The sequence below is a fragment of the Anomaloglossus baeobatrachus genome, chromosome 3 (genome assembly GCF_048569485.1).
Source record: "Anomaloglossus baeobatrachus isolate aAnoBae1 chromosome 3, aAnoBae1.hap1, whole genome shotgun sequence".
Taxonomy (NCBI): Eukaryota; Metazoa; Chordata; class Amphibia; order Anura; family Aromobatidae; genus Anomaloglossus; species Anomaloglossus baeobatrachus.
In genome coordinates, this window is record NC_134355.1 from 472,303,395 (window position 1) to 472,323,651 (window position 20,257).

A 20,257-nucleotide genomic window follows, 5' to 3' on the forward strand; every position below is an offset into this window, starting at 1 on the left:
CAGCACAGCAGCAGCTGGCGATACATGTACCTATTGTAAATTGTGCTTGTCGGCAGTACTACGAGTGACACAGAGGATGATCCCTGCACAACCAAGTCTGATAAGTTCCGAACACTGTTGATGTACACATTTTTCTGCTGTTTATGGACTCCGACTCATGTCTACGGTTACATTATTACCGTATTACGTGCACATTATTTTTCATTGTTAATGTATTAAAAAAAAATAATAGATTACACTACGCTGGTAGAGTTTATTTGAAACAAAGTCTCCAGAATAAGTAGACATGAAATTAAGATTTACAACAACACTGAGCGGTCAGAAGCACTAGTCATCAGGGACAAACTTGGGTTGATTGTCAATAGTAGACTTGTCCAGAGTGTCAAACTGAAACCACGGACCATCTCCCTTCTGTCTCATAGAGCGGCGGGCTGCAGTTTCATATAACCTGCAAGATAAAGAGGAATTGGGTTAAGGTTATTAAAAGATTACAAATAGTGAGAGCCATAGCAGTGGACATCAGCAGCAACAAACACTATGTGAGAAAATAGCCAGGTTATTGGGGCGCATCTATGGGCTACACAAAGATGGCCAGACAGTGCCCTATGGAGGATCTGTGTGATCACTGCCTAAAGTCAGATCCCATCATGTGTAATGAGGAACGTCTGTCCTCCTGATGAGACACTAAATCCATTTTCACTTCCCCTCAGTAAGTTGGCAAATGGCCCTTACACTATAATGCATTATCAGACTCTTTAAAATAAACTGCTATATTACCCAAAAAAAAAAAAAAATTAGTACTATGGCTGCAGGCAAGTACTAATCTGCATTAGAAAAATATCAAACATATTTAAGGCCTCCTTCACACATCTGTGCAAAACACAAACATTTTGCACGGTCCGTAGTGAAGGTGCATATGTGTGTGTCCTACGTGTGTTGTCCCTGTGATATCCGTGTGACATCCATCCACCTGTCCTACTGGCAGAAAACGGACATGTCACAGTGTGGAGCACACAGAGACATGGTCCATATGAAAACATGGATGTGTGACCAGGCCCACTGGTTTTAATGGGTCTACTTGTGTCCATGTCTCCGGTACATGTGAAAGTGGATGTTACACTTTACGCAGACAAGGATGTGTAAAGGGGGCCTAACTATGTTGGGTTCAGGAGATTTCCCCTTCAGCCCCTCACTTTATAGTTAATTTGCGACAGCAGTGCTGAGTGCAGTCATCACTCTGTAATCACTCTTGCAGATCTGAATGACATCACACACACACACACACACACGCACACACGCACACACGCACACACGCACACACGCACAATGTCATTTAGGAGCAGTGAGTGATTACAGCGCACTCACTGTATGGAGAGCGGTGACTGCTCACTGCCACCAGTGCCTCCCATTTGATTTGAAGCGATCGGCTGCAGGGAAATATTAAACATTTGTCTCTTCAACTGGATGAGAAAACTAAGTGAATTTCCCTGTAGATTATTAGGCTGTGTGCCCACGCTGCGGAAAAATCGCCGAGATTTTTTTAGTGGAAACGCCGCAGATTTTAAAAAAATCCGCAGTACTGCTAGTCCCCAGCCATTTCGATGGCATTATGGCATTTGGGGAGTGCTGTGCCCATGCTGCGTTTTTTTTCCGCAGCGGAAATAATGCGGATTTCCCTGCGGAAAATTCTGCAGCATGTGAATTATTCCGGCGGATTTTTCCACGCGATCCTATACTTACCTGCCTTGATAGAAGACACCGGAGTCACTTCCTCCCGTGCAGAGGAGAGCAGTGGAGCCAGGAGCAGGAGGTGGGCGGGGCCTGCATGAGATCCGGTCATGTGACAGCCAGAGCTAGTTCAGGCCCGCCCACCTTCTCCTGCAATGTGCAGATAGACACGACCGGAAAGTGAGGTGCTGTGTGATGGAGGTACGTATGAACGCCCCGATCACTCCAGCACTTGTTCTGCATTGATGATGCAGTGCCCAAGCCATGGTACTATATCCTCAATGCAGAATACCGCAGCATATGCACAGGACATTCCGCAATACAACCGCAGCATTGAAACAGACAAAGTTGTGCTGCGGTTTTCTGGGAGCTCCTGTGGATATATCCGCAGGACACTTTCCCCGTGGGCACATAGCCTAACTATGGCTACTAGTAAATACAGTTTTGTTTTTTGTTATCACATGTTCCATTTCAGCCTTCTGAAGCATGTATATACCAGCAGAAACAATAATGAAAAACATACACAACATACCTGAGCAACCGCTTCTCGTTCTCAACATGAAGTAGACTCATTTGTTGTTCATATGTTTGCTGATAATCTTTATATACATGGTGGGCAAGAAATCGAGTTATCGGATGCTGCAAGATAAACAGGACAAGCATCATGAGCGGTTCTCAAACTGCCACAGCAGGTACACGGCAGCCGGCCAGGCTCCGCTCACTGGTCCCAGTGTATTCTTACTGCAATTAGCAATTAGAGCCCTGATATTCTCTCCTCATATAGAGCAGTGTATTGAAGGGAACAGATCAGAAAGTTACTTAAAGCCCCTCTAGTGTTTTTTTTTATTGCACGGTTGGAGTGGTGCTTTATATGTAATCCACCCTCCGGCGGATTCATCTTCTATCACAGCCGCTCCGGTCGGTCTCCAGGGATTTGTGACCTACTGACAGCTCCAGTGTTTGTTGCTCTATGGGAGCTATGTTCTGGCGCTCAGAGATGCATTGGGTGCTTGTGACGTAACTTCTCACTTCCAGAAAGTCACAAATTAGTCCCACAATGGCACCATGGTATTGGAGCGGCATCGGTATAAGGAGAAGACGCTGGAAGGTGGGTATATGACAGGGCAGGGGGGCGTAGATTTAAAGCGCCACTCCAGCACTGAACCACACCACCCCCCAAAGAAAAAAAAAAAACCTCTAGAGGTGGTTTAAATCAAGTATTTTATGCTGAACATATTGTTTAAAGGGATCTGTCACCAGGTTTTTGCTCCCCCATCTAAGAGCAACATAATGTAGAGACAGAGATCCTGATGCCAGCGATGTGTCACTTACTGAGCTGCTTGCTGTCATCTTGATAAAATCAATATTTTCTCTGCTGCAGATTTAGCAGTTATACAGAGTTCATGAATATAATGGACTACCTGGTAGCACGAAAACTAGTCCTCTAATGATAAATCACTGTTTAAATCAGCAGGAGATTAACAAAAACAAGACTATGCAGCCCAGTAAGTGACATAACTGGAATCAGGATCTCTGCCCCTACATTATGCTGCTCTCAGATTAGGTGTCAAAAACCTAGTGATCCCCTTTAAAGTTCCCATAGACCCCCATTTACCAGATGGAGGCCAAAACATTGTTGTATTGGCTTGTCTGGTTGTTTATATATCTGCTTACCGCTTGTTTACCTGTGTATGGAAAAGCAGCACACTACTCTTTCCTGTACACAGACCCATCATGAAGTACACTTTTTTTTTGCAATGGATCTCTACAGTGGACGGATGCCATGGCATCAAATCACACTGTGGCTGTTTGATGTATATCTCAAGGGCAAGTTCACCCAACAGTAGCAAGAAAAAACAAACCAAAGTACAGAGAAACCTTGCTTAACGAGAAATTCGCTTAACAAGCAAAGCTTTCAGTAAATTTGTAACCCGGTTTACGAGAAAGCGTTGCTGTACGTGCAAAATCCTCACCACACACTTCCGGTTCTGTACATCCATCGCGCTCTGACCCGCACTTGCAGTCCACACAAACACACACACATACAGTATTATTCTCACCTTACCTTCCGTTCCACCGCCGGTCTCATGGTCCTTGTAGTTCCCGGGTACATCGCGACGTCCTCGCAGCGAACTACAAGTACCATGAGGTCGGCAGTGAAACGGAAGGTAAGGTGATCATATGTGTACCTTCCGTTTCATCGCTGGCCTCCTGGGTCCTGTAGTTCGCCGCTCCGCTCCACTCCAGGCTGTGCATCGGCATCCATAGCGACGAAGCAGGAACTTCCTGTCACCGCTACTGAAAGGCAGCGCGCTGGTCAATCAGAGGCAAGCGGCTCTGCCTTTGACGTCAGCGCTCTGGCCAGGAAGTTCCTCCCTCGTCGTTATGGTAACCCGATACACAGCCCGAACCGGAGAACAGCAAGTCCCAGGAGACCGGCGATGGAACGGAAGGTAAGCATATAATATGTGCATGTGCATGTGTGTTTGTGCGTGTGTGGAATGACAGAATAGGGGACTAGGATGGGATATTTAACAAGTTGTGGAACGAATCGTCAGCATTGCAATGATCTCCTATGGGAAATTTTGCTTTGCTGAACGAGTAAGTTGGTTAACAAGCACAGTCCCAGAACGGATTGTTCTCGTTAAGCAAGGTACCACTATGTGCATTTAGCTTAGTAAGAATCTTGCACAGTCTATACATCCTCCAGAATGTACCTGGTAGTATTCCCATGGTTCAGGAATATAATCCTCCGGAGTTTCGGCTAATTCTGCAGGTCCTAGGAATAATAAAAATTATGATTATTATATTATTTTTATCAACAATGATCTGGCAGAACAGATTACAGGTTTCCCACGTAAGTTATTTCAGAAGAGATATCTAATTAGATATCCCAAGTATATAATTAATATACATATACATGACAACTACATGTAAAAAGCTGCAGCTGTCTGCTATAATGTCCATATGCTTATACACAAAGCATGATGAGGTTACGTCAGATATCTGTAAAGGGCTTGTCTTATCTTCATTGACAGGAGTAGTGCCACAAACAAAAGTGTGGTTTAGTCGAAAATTAAGGCTTTTCAATATTGAAAGTGTTTAAAAAAATAAATAAATGTTGTTGTGCAGAACTGAACTGACAATGCCGCCCCTGCAGTCCTGTGTAAGGCCCGTGCCCGACCACATAGAGAAGCTTTAGCTGCTGATCACCAATGCTTGTATAGATCTCACAGGAGGGGGGAAGCTAAGCGAATATTCTCTACTGATGGCGCTGGCAGGGGATGCTCCATACTTATGGTTACTACCCCTCTGATCCTTCCATCTAAATAGCAATGGTATGTTCTATAGCAGAGGCTCATTATACTGTCCAAAATAATCAATCCATTGCAATATAACAACCTCAGTAGTCAGACATATACGCTGATTATTCTTCGGTGTATAGGTATGGCCACTGAGCTCTCTGTATTACCTGCTGTGATTGACTGAGGCAGGTTTACCAGCCACCATCCAGTCACTATAGATCTGTGTCCTAGGCAAGTAGCGTTAGTCGCTAGCAGACTGTCTCCGGCCTCTTTCACACGTCTGTGAAAAGCACGCACGTAAAAGGTGCGTATTGCCCTCCGTGTGCTGTGATTTTGGCACACAAGTGTTCTCAGTGTGGTATCCGTTATAACACACTGAGAACAGGAACTTTCTCCTCACCTGTCACTGGCATTGCTGTCCATGGTGCTGATCTACGGTCTCCGACCCTGCTGACTCCCCGCTGCTGCTGCTTCCGGTCCTCTGTGCTGTGCATATGTAATGAGCATAATGAGCGGGGCTCCGAAGCAAGTGACAGCAGCGGCAGAGACAGCAGTGCTGGAGAAGGTGAGTATAGAAAATAAATTTTATTTCACTGACACGTGTGTTTTCTCCGGGACGTGTCACACATCCGTGCGGTCCATGAGACACCCGTGCTTCTGGAGAAAAATGGACTTGTCTATGTGTGGAGCACACAGACAAACAGCCAATGGCAAAACACCCATATGTGCGCAAACCCATTGATTTCAATGTGTCTACGTGTGCTTGTGTCTCTAGTACGTGTGAAAACGGTTGTTACACGTACCGGAAACATGGATGTGTGAAGGAGGCCTTAGCGCTTGCATGCGGCAGTCACTGAATCCATTCGACTTCAGTGCCACTGTTCCTCTCCCATGTAGCAGAGGCAAAGAAGCTTCAGCACTCCGTTTGGACCAGGGGCATTATCATGCAGCTGCTTCACCAAACTGTCAATCTTCAGAAGCACACCGCCCCCAGCAAACAGGAAGCTGAGAGGCCGGTGAGTGGTGCGCTCTTGAAAAAGACAAAACCATTTAAAAGCCATGAAAAATTTGCCTTACACAATATATTAAGGGTCTTACCAAAAAAAATATTGATGAGCGCAATGGCAATTCCTGCAGGTATAGCTGTCAATAACGTATAAAATTTCTGTTTAAAAAAAGAAGAAAAGTTAGATCTTAGCTCCTGTCAGTTTGCAGATTACACATTTACAGAACTCATCACAATGGAGCAGAAGAGCGCCATTTAAGCCTACGTGCCCACGATCCATAGTGCCAGTCTTTGGGACGCAGTGTGTTTTCACTTCTTGAAAACGCTATTGTCATGTGCAGGAGGACACGCTGTACATGCGCATGATCAGGGTCACTGACCGTGGATTTTTTTTTTATTTATATTTTTTTTTTTTTTTAAATCAGGTTCATTTTTATTAAAATCAACAAAAAACACATAGCCTATATAACAGTCCCTTCCCCTGCAAGAACAATTCGGCAAAAAAGATAAGACTGTCTTTTGTCATCCAAACAACATTGAAATTATACAATAAAATAAACAGTGCTTCTGCAGCTCATACCCATCATCAATACATCTCACAAGGTAGATGCTTCACTTTGGTGTACTGCCCACAGCCTAAATACGCCACGTCTTCCCCAACCACCATATGTGTGTCATAAATTTATAAGAACACCGTAGTCCAGTAATTAATTAAAGGGAACCTGTCAGCAGAAATTTTGCAATAAACCTAAAAGATTCCCCTTTTGCAGCTCCTGGGCTGTATTCTGGAAAGGTTCCTGTTATTGTGCCCCCTTTCTGACCAAAATAAAGACTTTACAAAGTCTTACCTTTTTGTATGCTAATCTTTTTTTATGTACACGGGGGCGGGCTCTCTTGCGTCCGTTAGTCGCTTTCCTGCCACTTTATGCCATCCCCCATCGCTCATTTCCATAACTGAGGACGCCGCCCAGTGCTCCCGAGGTCTCGCGTATGCGCCGTGCCACTGTCGCGGGACTGAAAGGGGAATCTTTTAGGTTTATTGCAAAATTTCTGCTGACAGGTTCCCTTTAACTAGTGATAAGGAGAAGGACCTGGTCTCTCATACTATCTTGCAACAGTGTCGAGGAGGGAAGACCTGGAGTATCCAGCCACAGCACCCAAATCCTATAGAATTTTTTCAGCGTGTTTCTTTTAAGATACACCCCCCTCTCCCACCAAAGTGTAGCGTTGACTCTCTCCATAAGGTCCCCTATGGCCGGGGGAGCTGGGTCCAGCCAGTGGTAGGTCAACAATTTCCTAGCCTTATACAGAAGTCGTGTGATGCCGATTGTCGCTGGTGAGCTCAAGTCCAACCCCCCCCTCCAGATATCCAAAAATACACGTGACAGGCCTTGTCTGCAATCGTATTTTGAAAACTTGTGCAATCAGGGCTAAAACTGCCTTCCGGTATTCCTCGATATTCCCACAGGACCACGCCGCATCAGTTTATGGAGCATCTAAAAGCAGCACAGTGGGCAGAAGATTTCTATAAATCCCATCCACTGTGCTTGTACTGCACAACACAGCGTTTTTAATGCAGCTAAAACATGATACGTCTAAAAAGCTGATAAGGGTAAGTGCACACAATCAGTGTTAAGGCCCCGTCACACACAGAGATAAATCTTTGGCAGATCTGTGGTTGTAGTGAAATCATGGACATATTGTTCCATTTGTACACAGCCACAAACCTGGCACTGATTGTCCACAATTTCACTGCAATCACAGATCTGCCGCAGATTTATCTCTGTGTGTGACAGGGCCTTTAGTGTTCAGGTTCTAAATAGATATTATATACATTGGGGTTGAGCAAACCAATTTGTGGGCGTCCAGTTATCAATGGTAGCTGGGCCAAAACAGTCTTTACTTCTACCACCGGCACAAACGTCATGGCACATAATAAATGCCAAAGTTACCTAATGAGGCGGGACAAGAATAACTGACACAAAAATGAAGACCAGCTGCCATAGAGGACTGAACGACAGACCAGGGCAGTGGGAATCTTCTCACTCAAACATATTTAGAATATTATTTAATCGATTTAGTATGTTAAGCTAAAGGTATGGCTATAATGGCGCTGTAATACTGATTCTATAGATATCTTTAGTAAAGAAACCAATATCCTGGCTGTTCTTTAATCCACATTTGAAGTTTGGATGTGATAAGCTTTCGGGGCATTGGAGGGTACTGTGGGACGGGTCTTTGGCTCTACCCCGGCTCTCCATCTGCCTCTGCTGCCTGTACCAGCCTCCTTTTTAAAGTTTGCACTGACTCGGTCCTTCCAGTCCAGGTGCTTGTGCAGATTTATCTCCCAGCGGTCTTCAGTAAAATGGTGCCGGTAACGGCGCATGAGAAGATTCAGATTCCATCTCAATGACAAGCTGAGATCTCAATCTGGGCATGTGCCACCATTTTACTGAAGATAAGAAGTAAAGCCGGGCACTCTACGATGAACGCAAAAAGTGAATTTATTTATGCAGCAAATTCAGTGAAAATTAAACAGACATTTTGGTCCAGTATTCATCAGTTTCACGAGCTGCTGGAAGAGCGCTGCCTGCCTTGGTGGCATCGGAATGAAATCAGTGTCTGCCCCTGATGAGGTGCCTGGCAGCGCTCTTCCAGCAGCAATGGAAACTGAAGGTCTAATACTGGACCTAACAGTCCTAACGGACCGAAACGTCTGTTTAATTTTCACTGAATTTGCTGCATAAATAAATTCACCTTTTGCATTCATCGTGGAGTGCCCGGCTTTACTTCTTATCTTCTGGATTTGGACCCTACCGATGCACCCTGACTTATACCAGGAGTGCCACGATATCTCATTTGAAAACCATTTTACTGAAGACCGCTGGCAGATAAATCTTCACATGTGCCACCTGTCGCAAGGATGACACTGGTGCGAATTTTACAAAGCAAATACAAAAGGCAGGGGTCATACTTTTACTTTAACATGCTAAATCGTGATGATAGGGTCTCTTTAAGGCTGCTTTCACACATCCGGTTTTTGCCATCAGGCACAATCCAGTGAAAAAACTGATGCGACGCATTGGTTTTTTTCCATGCGTTCCTACCGTTTTTTGACGGAATCGTTGTGATACTGAGCATGCTCAGTTCAAAAAAACGGATCCGTTGTTGGATTCCGTCATATGCCGGATGACGACGGATCCGGCGCCCATAGGCTTCCATTATACATCATGCCGGATGGTGCCGGATCCAGTGTGGTCAGGTTTTTTGACGGAGACAAAAAACGTTGCATGCTGCGTCCTTTCCAGCAGCCGGACGAAGAAATTTTGCCGCATGCAACCAAACGCCATCCGGCACAATCCGGCGCTAATACAAGTCAACGGGGAATAAAACGGAAGCGGCGCCGGATCCGTTTTATCCGCATTCCGCCGGGTTGTACCTGACGGCAAAAAAGGGATGTGTGAAAGCAGCCTAATCAAGACATCTCTTTTTCATTGAACTGTTGAGGTGCTGACATTTTTGGATTAGATTTACTGTAGATCTGGTTTTGGTATGAAAGGTATTTGCCCCCATTGCTGCTGCAGTTTTCTACAAAAACACAAAGCAATAGTAGCCCAAGATAACAACTAATGGGCTTGCACCAACTGCTATTTCATCATGTTTATACACATGGGGCAAACAAACTACTGTTGGTTACCAGATATTTCTCTGAAGTGCTGTGTAATAATTATCGAACTGCAAAGTGAATGAAGAACAATAGAAAAATCTAAATAAAAGTCAATATATAATGTGACCACCATTTCCCTATAAAATCGCATCAATTCTTCTAGGTACACTTCAATACATTTATTGAAGGAACTCAGCAGCAGCTTGTTCCAAACATCTTGGAGAACAAATTCCAGATCTTCTGTAGATGTAGGCCAAATCCTTCCGTCTCTTCATGTAATATCAGACAGACTATGTTGAGATCAGGGGTCTGTGAGAACCATATCATCACTTCCTCTACTCCCTGTTCTTCTTTATGCAAACATTACTTCTTACGGCGCTTTCACACTTGCGTTGTTTGGCATCAGCCACAGTGCGTTGTGTGACGCATGTAACGGATGTGTTGTAAATAGTGTGATAATAAAGGCAATGGATTCCTGTGAAATAACGTGTTGCGTTTTTAGTTTTCTTTGGCCGAGAGAGACAGAGCCCCAATCATCATCGCACACATGTAGGCGAGCGAGCGAGAGCACGAAAGAGCGAGACAGAGCGCGCGCGCGAGACTCTCTCTCGCGCGCTCGAGCGCGGGAGAGAGCGAGAGCGCGGGAGAGAGCGAGAGCGCGGGAGAGAGCGAGAGCGCGGGAGAGAGCGAGAGCGCGGGAGAGAGCGAGAGCGCGGGAGAGAGCGAGAGCGCGGGAGAGAGCGAGAGCGCGGGAGAGAGCGAGAGCGCGGGAGAGAGCGCGGGAGAGAGCGAGCACAAGAGGGAGAGAGAGAGCCACCAAAACAAATGCCTGCACCAACTACCCTTGTGCCAGATATATCACAGACCTGCGAAAACCTCAGCCAGACGGACTCTACACATAACCCCAGCAATAACAATACAGCCCCACCAGCACAGCAAATCAGGGTGTCCAACACCTCTGGACCCAACAACACGAAGGAAACCCCTACAATCAACCCCAGCAATGAAAATGCATCATCACAACAAACAAGGGCAACCAACACTCAGAGACCCAACACACAAAAAACAAATGGCCCAAATAAAACACTGGATCCTGATATAGTCCTAATAATAGACTCAAATGGGAAATACCTGGACACTCAGAGACTGTTTCCGACGGCTCGGGTTATAAAAATTCACTGCTCAACGATCCCACAAGCAGAGGAGGTGATCAGTAACCCATATTTCACCGAGCCCACACACCTCATACTACACACCGGCACAAACAATATCCACCAAGAGACAATCACAAAGGACCTATCAAAACTCGCACTAGCAGCCCAGCAAAAATTCCCCAGAAACAAAATAATCCTGTCTGCCCTGCTTCCAAGGAAAGATATACACCAACAAATAACCCAGCAAATCAACTCAGAGCTGGCCTCCAGTTTTACCTCAGCACCAAACATACAGCTGGCAAGACACCCTGAAATAACGCTTCATCACCTCTATGACGACAAACACCTCAATAAACAAGGAGTCAGCCATCTAGCAAGAGAGCTAAAGGACATGGTTCTAAACAGACCTCCAAGACCACAAGCAAGACACCCACCAAACAGATGGCAGCCCACAGAGACCCCCGGAGAGAGTCCACAGAGATGGCAGAAATACACAAGAACACATGCCCCAAAATGGCAATACAAAGCAACAAAGGGCAGGAACATGGCAGAAATAAGGACATTGCTCAACACATTGTGCAGCAAACTCTTGGGACACTACTAAAATATGCAACCCAAACCAACCACTCTGGTTATGTCCTATGAAAATCTATCCTTCCTCATTATAAGGTATATCAACTAAATATGACATCCTTAGTTATCAGCAGCTGGAACATTCAAGGATTGAATGCCTCAGCTTTTGGGTCCAAGACAAATGACCCAGACTTCAAACAAAGGCTAAAGAACATTGACATCCAGATCCTCCTGGAGACATGGGCCCGGGCAGAGGAGGAATCTCTCGCACCCATGGGATACAAGGAATTTTCTGTCTCCGCCCAGAAAAACAAGAACACCAAACACGGCCGCTGCTCAGGGGGCATACTAATATGGTACAAGGAGGAGATCCAAGAACATATCAAGGCAATAAAAAGAGGAGAAAGCCATATCTGGATGAAGATAAGCAGCTCCATCCTCACCTCTCAGCAGGACATCTACCTCTGCGCAGCCTACATCCCTCCATCAGAATCCCCATACTTTAAGTTGGACATCTACGAGGAACGTCAGAGGGAGGTAGCCCAATTCCAGTCCAAAGGTAAGGTGCTCATCTGTGGAGACCTGAACGCCAGGACAGGTACAGAGAAGGACTACCTGTCACCTGACGGAAACACATACGTCCTGGGAGATGAGCCCTTCTACAGAGACTCAGTACAGACAACAAGAAACAGCTATGACAGAGTGGTGAATAAAAGCGGCAGAAAACTGCTGAACCTGTGCCGGAGCTTGGGGCTGTATATACTGAACGGGCGCACCAGGGGTGACTCATTAGGGAGATTTACACTAAACTCCCACACGGGCAGTAGTGTAGTGGATTATGCCATAACAGATATAGACCCAGCAAACATAAATGCCTTCATAGTCACCCCCGACACCCACATGTCAGACCACAACCAGACACTGCTGTACTTGAGATCCACGGCCAAGTCACGCACACAAAAGCCCCACTTGAGCGGTCTCCACAACTTGCCACCATCCTTCAAGTGGCCCAAACAGTTAGCCATTGAATACACCAACATGACCAACAGAACAGAGATTAAAGAGCTGCTTGTAAACTTTCACACAAAATCCTATACATCAAACCAGCAAGGGGTCAACCTGGCAGTAAACGACTTTAATAACATCCTATATACCATGGCAGAGCTAGCAGACCTCAGAAGGACCAACTCCAAGAGACCTACAAATAAACAAGGCCAAAAATGGTTTGATAAAGAATACAAGACACTGCACAACTCCCTAAGGATAGCCTCAAATCAAAAACACAGAGACCCGGACAACAAGGAGCTAAGAGTGGTCTATGACACCCTACAGAGGCAATACAAGCGAACCCTCAAGGAGAAAAAACAAAAGCACATCTACCACAAACTGCAGCAGCTCGAAGACTCCCTCCAGGATAACTCATTCTGGGAGACATGGAGCCATATCGGTACAAGTCCCAAGCAAAGCACCCTCCACATTCAAAATGGCAACATCTGGCACAGCTACTTCAAGGGCCTCTACAAGAATATCCCAGAAGACGACCTAACCCCAGAACAAGAGCATATAATGACTAAACTGAGGGACATGGAGGAGACAATCAAGGACTTTCAAAATCCTCTGGACATACCAATCAGTGTGCTGGAAATAAAAGACAGAATCAAACTGCTAAAATGTAAGAAGGCCGCGGGCAGTGATGGCATCCGGCCAGAGATGATCAAATGCAGTTCACCAGATATACATGCAGCACTGGCTAAACTATTCACCCACGTCCTGAGTGCCGGCTACTTCCCTCAAAGCTGGAATCAAGGTCTCATAACGCCCATCTACAAGAATGGAGACCGGTATGACCCAGCAAACTACAGAGGGATCTGTGTCAACAGCATTCTGGGAAAACTGTTTAACAGCATCATTAATAAAAGGATTATCGCCTTCCTCACCCAGGGTGACGTCCTCAGCAGAAGCCAAGCTGGGTTCATGCCAAACCACCGCACCACGGACCACATTTACACCCTGCAAAGCCTCATCAAGACCCACGTCCACGGAAAAAAACAGGGGAAAATATTTGCATGTTTCGTGGACTTCAAAAAGGCATTTAACTCAGTTTGGCATCCAGGCCTGTTCCTGAAACTTCTGGAGAGTGGAATAGGTGGCAAAACCTACGACGTCATCAAGAGCTCATACACTGAGAACCGGTGCAGCGTGAAGGTGAACGGAAAGAGGACAGCTTTCTTCCGACAGGGCCGTGGGGTCAGACAGGGCTGCAGCCTGAGTCCAACTCTATTCAACATCTATATAAATGGACTAGCAACAGCTCTAGAGTCCTCCCCAACTCCAGGCCTCAGTCTGCATGACCGAGAGGTGAAGTTCCTGCTGTACGCAGACGACCTCCTGCTACTCTCCCCAACCGAGAAAGGCCTCCAAGATAGCCTGGCAGTACTGGAAACATTCAGCACCACATGGGCGCTTCCAATCAACCAAAAGAAGACCAAAGTCATGGTGTTTCAGAAGAGGAACCAGAACAAAATAAACTCTCCCTCCTTCACATTAAATGGCTCCACGCTGGAGAACACCAGCAGCTATACCTACCTCGGTCTGGAGCTAAGCAATAACGGGAGCCTCAAGCAAGCAGCAGAAGCCCTGAAAGGAAAAGCGTGCAGAACCTTCTACGCCATCAGAAGACAACTGTACCACCTCAAACCACCTGTGAGAGTCTGGCTCAAGATATTTGACAGCGTCATCACCCCTATACTGTTATATGGCAGCGAGGTATGGGGCCCAGTGACCTACCCAGACCACACAAAGTGGGATTCAAGCCCTACCGAAGTCTTCCACATGGAGTTCTGTAAATATCTCCTCCAAGTCCATCGCAGCACCTCAAACATAGCCTGTCGGGCAGAGCTGGGCCGATTCCCCTTATGGTTCACTATACACAAGAGGGCGCTATCACACCAGGCACACATACAGAACAGCAACCCCAGCTCCTACCATCATAAAGCCCTGCTGAGCCGGAGCCCAGAGCAAGCCAAGAACTGCGGCAGCCAAAGTCAGCAACACACCCTGACAAAAGCCCAAATAAAAGATCTCTGAGAGCTGCAAGATGCAATACATAGAGGACTGGAAGAGTGAATTAGAGAACTCCCAGAAACTCGGCATCTACCGGTCACTGCAGAGGGACTACACTCTGGCCCCATATCTGGAAAGGTTACGCCACCCCAAAGACAGGCAGACCCTGAGCCTGTACAGACTGAGTGCCCACAGCCTAGAGGTGGAAACAGGGCGGCACTGACAGACATACAAGCCGCGGGAGAACAGACTGTGCCAGCACTGCCAGCAGGGGGCTCTGGAGGACGAGACGCATTTCCTACTGCACTGTGACAAATACTCAGCAGTGAGGGCCTCCCACTTCCAGAAATTTACCACCCATACCCCGGACTTTCCATCCATGGACGAGGACATGAAACTCCGCTTCCTACTGGGGGAAGAGGAATCAATGGTGGAGATCGCCGCCCAATATGTCACCACATGTCATAAGCTGAGGGGAACCTAAGACCCCTAAATGGACTTTCAGAGCCCAAATTGTGCCCCAACTCCCCATAACCCTGATCCCCTCCCACCACACTTACTGTATTTCTCCTGCTTTGGCAACACTAATTGTATTTTGGTCCTGCCAATAAAGCATATTTGAATTTGAATTTGAGAGAGAGCGCAAGAGGGAGAGAGAGAGCGCGCAAGAGGGAGAGAGAGAGAGAGCGCGCAAGAGGGAGAGAGAGAGAGAGAGCGCAAGAGGGAGAGAGCGCGCGCAAGAGGGAGAGAGAGAGAGCGCGCGCGCAAGAGGGAGAGAGGGAGAGCGCGCGCGCAAGAGGGAGAGAGGGAGAGAGCGCGCGCAAGAGAGAGAGAGAGCGCGCGCAAGAGAGAGAGAGCGCGCGCAAGAGAGAGAGAGCGCGCGCAAGAGAGAGAGAGCGCGCGCAAGAGAGAGAGAGCGCGCGCAAGAGAGAGAGAGCGCGCGCAAGAGAGAGAGAGCGCGCGCAAGAGAGAGAGAGCGCGCGCAAGAGAGAGAGAGCGCGCGCGCAAGAGAGAGAGAGCGCGCGCGCAAGAGAGAGAGAGCGCGCGCGCAAGAGAGAGAGAGCGCGCGCAAGAGAGAGAGAGCGCGCGCAAGAGAGAGAGCGCGCGCAAGAGAGAGAGCGCGCGCAAGAGAGAGAGAGAGCGCGCGCGCGCAAGAGAGAGAGAAAGCGCGCGCGCAAGAGGGAGAGAGAGAGCGCAAGAGAGAGAGAGAGGGGGAGAGAGAGAGCGCGCGCAAGAGGGAGAGAGCGCGCGCAAGAGGGAGAGAGAGAGAGCGCGCGCGCAAGAGGGAGAGAGGGAGAGCGCGCGCGCGCAAGAGGGAGAGAGGGAGAGAGCGCGCGCAAGAGAGAGAGAGAGCGCGCGCAAGAGAGAGAGAGCGCGCGCAAGAGAGAGAGAGCGCGCGCAAGAGAGAGAGAGCGCGCGCAAGAGAGAGAGAGCGCGCGCAAGAGAGAGAGAGCGCGCGCAAGAGAGAGAGAGCGCGCGCGCAAGAGAGAGAGAGCGCGCGCGCAAGAGAGAGAGAGCGCGCGCAAGAGAGAGAGAGCGCGCGCAAGAGAGAGAGCGCGCGCAAGAGAGAGAGCGCGCGCAAGAGAGAGAGAGAGCGCGCGCGCGCAAGAGAGAGAGAAAGCGCGCGCGCAAGAGGGAGAGAGAGAGCGCAAGAGAGAGAGAGAGGGGGGAGAGAGAGAGCGCGCGCAAGAGGGAGAGACAGAGCGCGCAAGAGAGCGCGCAAGAGAGCGCGCAAGAGAGAGCGCAAGAGAGAGCGCGAAAGAGAGCGCAAGAGAGAGCGCAAGAGAGCGCAAGAGAGAGCGCAAGAGAGAGCGCAAGAGAGAGCGCAAGAGAGAGCGCAAGAGAGAGCGCAAGAGAGAGCGCAAGAAAGAGAGAGCAAGAGAGAGAGCAAGAAAGAGAGAGCAAGAGAGAGAGAGCAAGAGAGAGAGAGCAAGAGAGAGTTGTCTGCACAATAAAATTTGGAGTCAGTCACATGTCTTCATGATGGTATTACATAATGGAATAATATCTGCTTGTATCTCTCAGCACTGAGGACACTATTAATCTTGACCACAATTCCCAACAAAATTTGCTGAAATGTAGTCCCAAACCTGCAAGGAACCTTCCACCATACTTCACTGCTGCCGGCAGTGATTATTGTACCGCTCTCCAGCCGTTCTGAGAACAAACTGGCTTCTGTTACAGACAAGTATTTCACGGTATGTGTCATCACTCAAGAGCCCCTGCTGAGTTGCTTTTCCTTGTTTCCATGTCAAAGGTATTTTAAAGCAATTCTCCCATTAGACGACTTATGGACAAACTTCTCCAAAGAGTAGATAAGTGTAGCTGGGTCCCACTGGTCTCTGTCAGTTCTGACCTGATGGTATTGCTGAACATCTTCTGACTTCAGAGGAAAGAAGAATGACATGACTCATCTGTTGTTTCCTTGGACGACCACTGCCTCTATGGTAATCAATGTTGCCCTTTTCTTGGTGCTTCTTCATATTAGCTTGAACAGGAAATCTTGCAACCTTTGCCTGGGAGAAGCCTTGATGATGCACTATTACTACCTTATGCCTTGTTGCTGTGCTCATGCTGTATAACCTGTCACATGAAAAGGTCTTCCACAGCCTCACCTTTATAGTACAGATTAGCTGTTCCTCGCAGTTGTAAGCCTCCTAAACAGCGGTTTCTGTTTTAGTTAATGTATTTAAACCCACATATGAAAATAATGATCACCATCACCTGTCTGATAGAATTGGTTATGCATGTAGCACAATAATCCTACAATCCTATCTGCAAGTGTAACTGGAAGTATTGAGGTCGTTCTGAAGGAAGTCACACCAAATATTGAGGCGACTTAGATTTCCCTTTTGTTCATACATCTTGAAATTTGTACAAATAAACTATTTACACTTTTTTGTAAACATTCTTACTCTGCAGCATGTCTGAGAACTATATATTTTTATTTATCTGCATACACAATGTGAAGGCAATCACGTTAAGATAATGTAGAATGGGAGTTGTAGTAGACTTACCAATAAGTTCAGAAATCTTTTGTCATAGTAGGTAGATGGTGTGACTACAAACAACTTTTTTCCATGGCTTCCAAATCGTACAGGTACTACAGGAAGACATAAAATAGTTAGTATACGATGTCATAAATTTCCATGTAATAGTCAACAAAACATTACAAAGAAAGACAAGATACAAAAACCTGGAACTTTAGGAAAGCTAAATCCTCTGGATTAAAGAAAGAGCTTAGTCTTGTAGACTGGGATCATGTCCTTATAACTGGGCATACTGAACATAAATGGGCAGAGTTTAATGATGTACAGTATCTCACAAAAGTGAGTACACCCTCACATTTTTTGTAAATATTTTTGTATCTTTTCATGGGACAACACTAAAAATAAGCCTGTCCATGCTTAGACCATACACCGCCTCAAATTGTTCTGCATGGCTATCATCCCAGAAGGAAGCTTCTTCTAAAGATGGTGCACAAGACAGACAAACCGACTAAGGACATGGATTACTAGAACCATGTCCTGTGGTCTGATGAGAAACGTATTTGGTTCAAATGGTGTCCTGCGTGTGTGGCGGCAACCAGGTGAGGAGTACAAAAACAAGTGTATATTGCCTAGTCAAGCATGGTGGTGAGAGTGTCATGGTTTGGGGCTGCCGGCCGTGGGGAGTTACAGTTCATTGAGGGACTCATGAATACCAACATGTACTGTGACATACTGAATCAGAGCATGATCCCCCTCCCTTCAGGAACTGGGCTGCAGGGCAGTACTCCAACATGATAATGACCTCAAACACATCTCCAAGACAATCATTGCTTTGCTAATAAAAAATGAAAGGTAAAAGATGCTGGACTGGCCAAGCATGTGTCCACACCCTACCCTCTGGTAACAAAATGTCCAGGAATAAAAAAAGAAACCATTGTGGTTAAATAGTATGGTACAAAGTATGATAATACTAAAGCAAAGGGTATTTAATACTTGAAGGCTGAGAAATCCCAAATAGCACTTCAAGAGTATAAAGGTCTATATATATTACTTTTTTTAACGACCATCAGCTCGACCTAGAGCCATGGCTACTTGATGGATGGACGCTCTGTAGGAATATTGATGTTGTGCAAGCCTAGATGGGTCCACCAGGGTATTCTCCGTCGTTTTCTTTTTAGTATCAAGCCATCAGGTTGTTGGTCTTCCTTCTCCCATTGTTCCAACCATTACGTCCTTCTCCAGTGATTATTCTCTTCCTATGTTGTGTCCAAAGAAGGCAAGTCGTAGCTGGGTGATGCTTGCTTTGAGTGACATGGCTGACCTAATTTGTTCCAAAATTGGCTTATTCTTTTTGACATCCATGGAATTGATAACATCCTTCTCCAGCAACACATTTCAAAGTTGTTCAGTCTTGTGTTTTTTTTTTTTTTTATCAACCAGGGTTTGCCACCATATGTGACTATGGAAAAAAACAGACTATGTACCAGCCGTGACTTCGTCATCAGTGAAATGTTTCTTGATTTGATGCCCTTGTTTAATGAATTTATTGTGGATTTGCCCATAGATATTCTCCATTGACTTCCAATGCAATCACTGCATCTTGAGTGATCATTGAATTGTGTCATCCAGGGCTACTGCTCCATATCCTCAGCAGAAGAGGAATTGTGTCATCCAGGGCTACTCCTCCATATCCTCAGCAGAAGAGGAATTGTGTCATCCAGGGCTACTCCTCCATATCCTCAGCAGAAGAGGAATTGTGTCATCCAGGGCTACTCCTCCATATCCTCAGCAGAAGAGGAATTGTGTCATCCAGGGCTACTGCTCCATATCCTCAGCAGAAGAGGAATTGTGTCATCCAGGGCTACTCCTCCATATCCTCAGCAGAAGAGGAATTGTGTCATCCAGTGCTACTGCTCCATATCCTCAGCAGAAGAGGAATTGTGTCATCCAGGGCTACTGCTCCATATCCTCAGCAGAAGAGGAATTGTGTCATCCAGGGCTACTCCTCCATATCCTCAGCAGAAGAGGAATTGTGTCATCCAGTGCTACTGCTCCATATCCTCAGCAGAAGAGGAATTGTGTCATCCAGGGCTACTGCTCCATATCCTCAGCAGAAGAGGAATTGTGTCATCCAGGGCTACTGCTCCATATCCTCAGCAGAAGAGGAATTGTGTCATCCAGGGCTACTGCTCCATATCCTCAGCCTCATCAAAAGAGGACTTGGATCCTGCCAGTGCTACTGCTCCATATCGTCAGACTCATCAGAAGAGGACTTGGATCCTGCCAGTCGCCTGTTGCAGCTTTCAAAGCTTTTTACACCAGAACACTGGCAGGCTATGTGTTTTTTTAACCTACGGTATGTAAGAGGTCACCGCTGCAATGTGTAAATGCTGGTACTCCAGACTGTGATGGTCTGGGAAAAATTGCACCAATGCCCATCGCAGCAGCCGCCCTCCTGTCACCCCGCACTGTCCCCTCCGTCCTGCACACAGCTGCCCTCAGTGTCCGCTACCAAGGTCACCGCTGCTCCCGCCCTCCCGGGCACCTGGAGCTCCTCACCCGCAGCCGCCGGTGGCGCTCTCCTTCCCAGGCCGCTCCTCCCCAGCACTCCGCGCGATCCCGGGTGCACACGGCTGACCAGAGAAGCCGCCACCGAGCGCAGGAGGCTCATGGCCGCCATGTTTACTGAGGGCAGGCGCGGGGGGTTCTGGGCAGCGCTGTCATGACGTATTCACTCTGCGACAGGTCGCGTGTACGGTGTCCTCTGGGGC

The 20,257-nt window shown here is 47.1% G+C and overlaps 1 protein-coding gene across 1 annotated transcript; it reads right to left on the reverse strand.

Moving 5' to 3' along the window:
• Window positions 1–233: 233 nt before the first annotated feature.
• NDUFB5 (NADH:ubiquinone oxidoreductase subunit B5) lies at window positions 234–20,209 on the reverse strand. Its single transcript, XM_075340596.1, has 6 exons — window positions 20,046–20,209; window positions 17,514–17,599; window positions 6,132–6,198; window positions 4,446–4,507; window positions 2,261–2,367; window positions 234–448 (listed from the first exon to the last, which is right to left on the reverse strand). Exons 1-6 carry the CDS (start codon window positions 20,164–20,166, stop codon window positions 328–330), a joined length of 564 nt encoding a protein of 187 aa, XP_075196711.1. The 5' UTR covers window positions 20,167–20,209; the 3' UTR covers window positions 234–327.
• Between the last annotated feature and the right edge of the window lie 48 nt (window positions 20,210–20,257).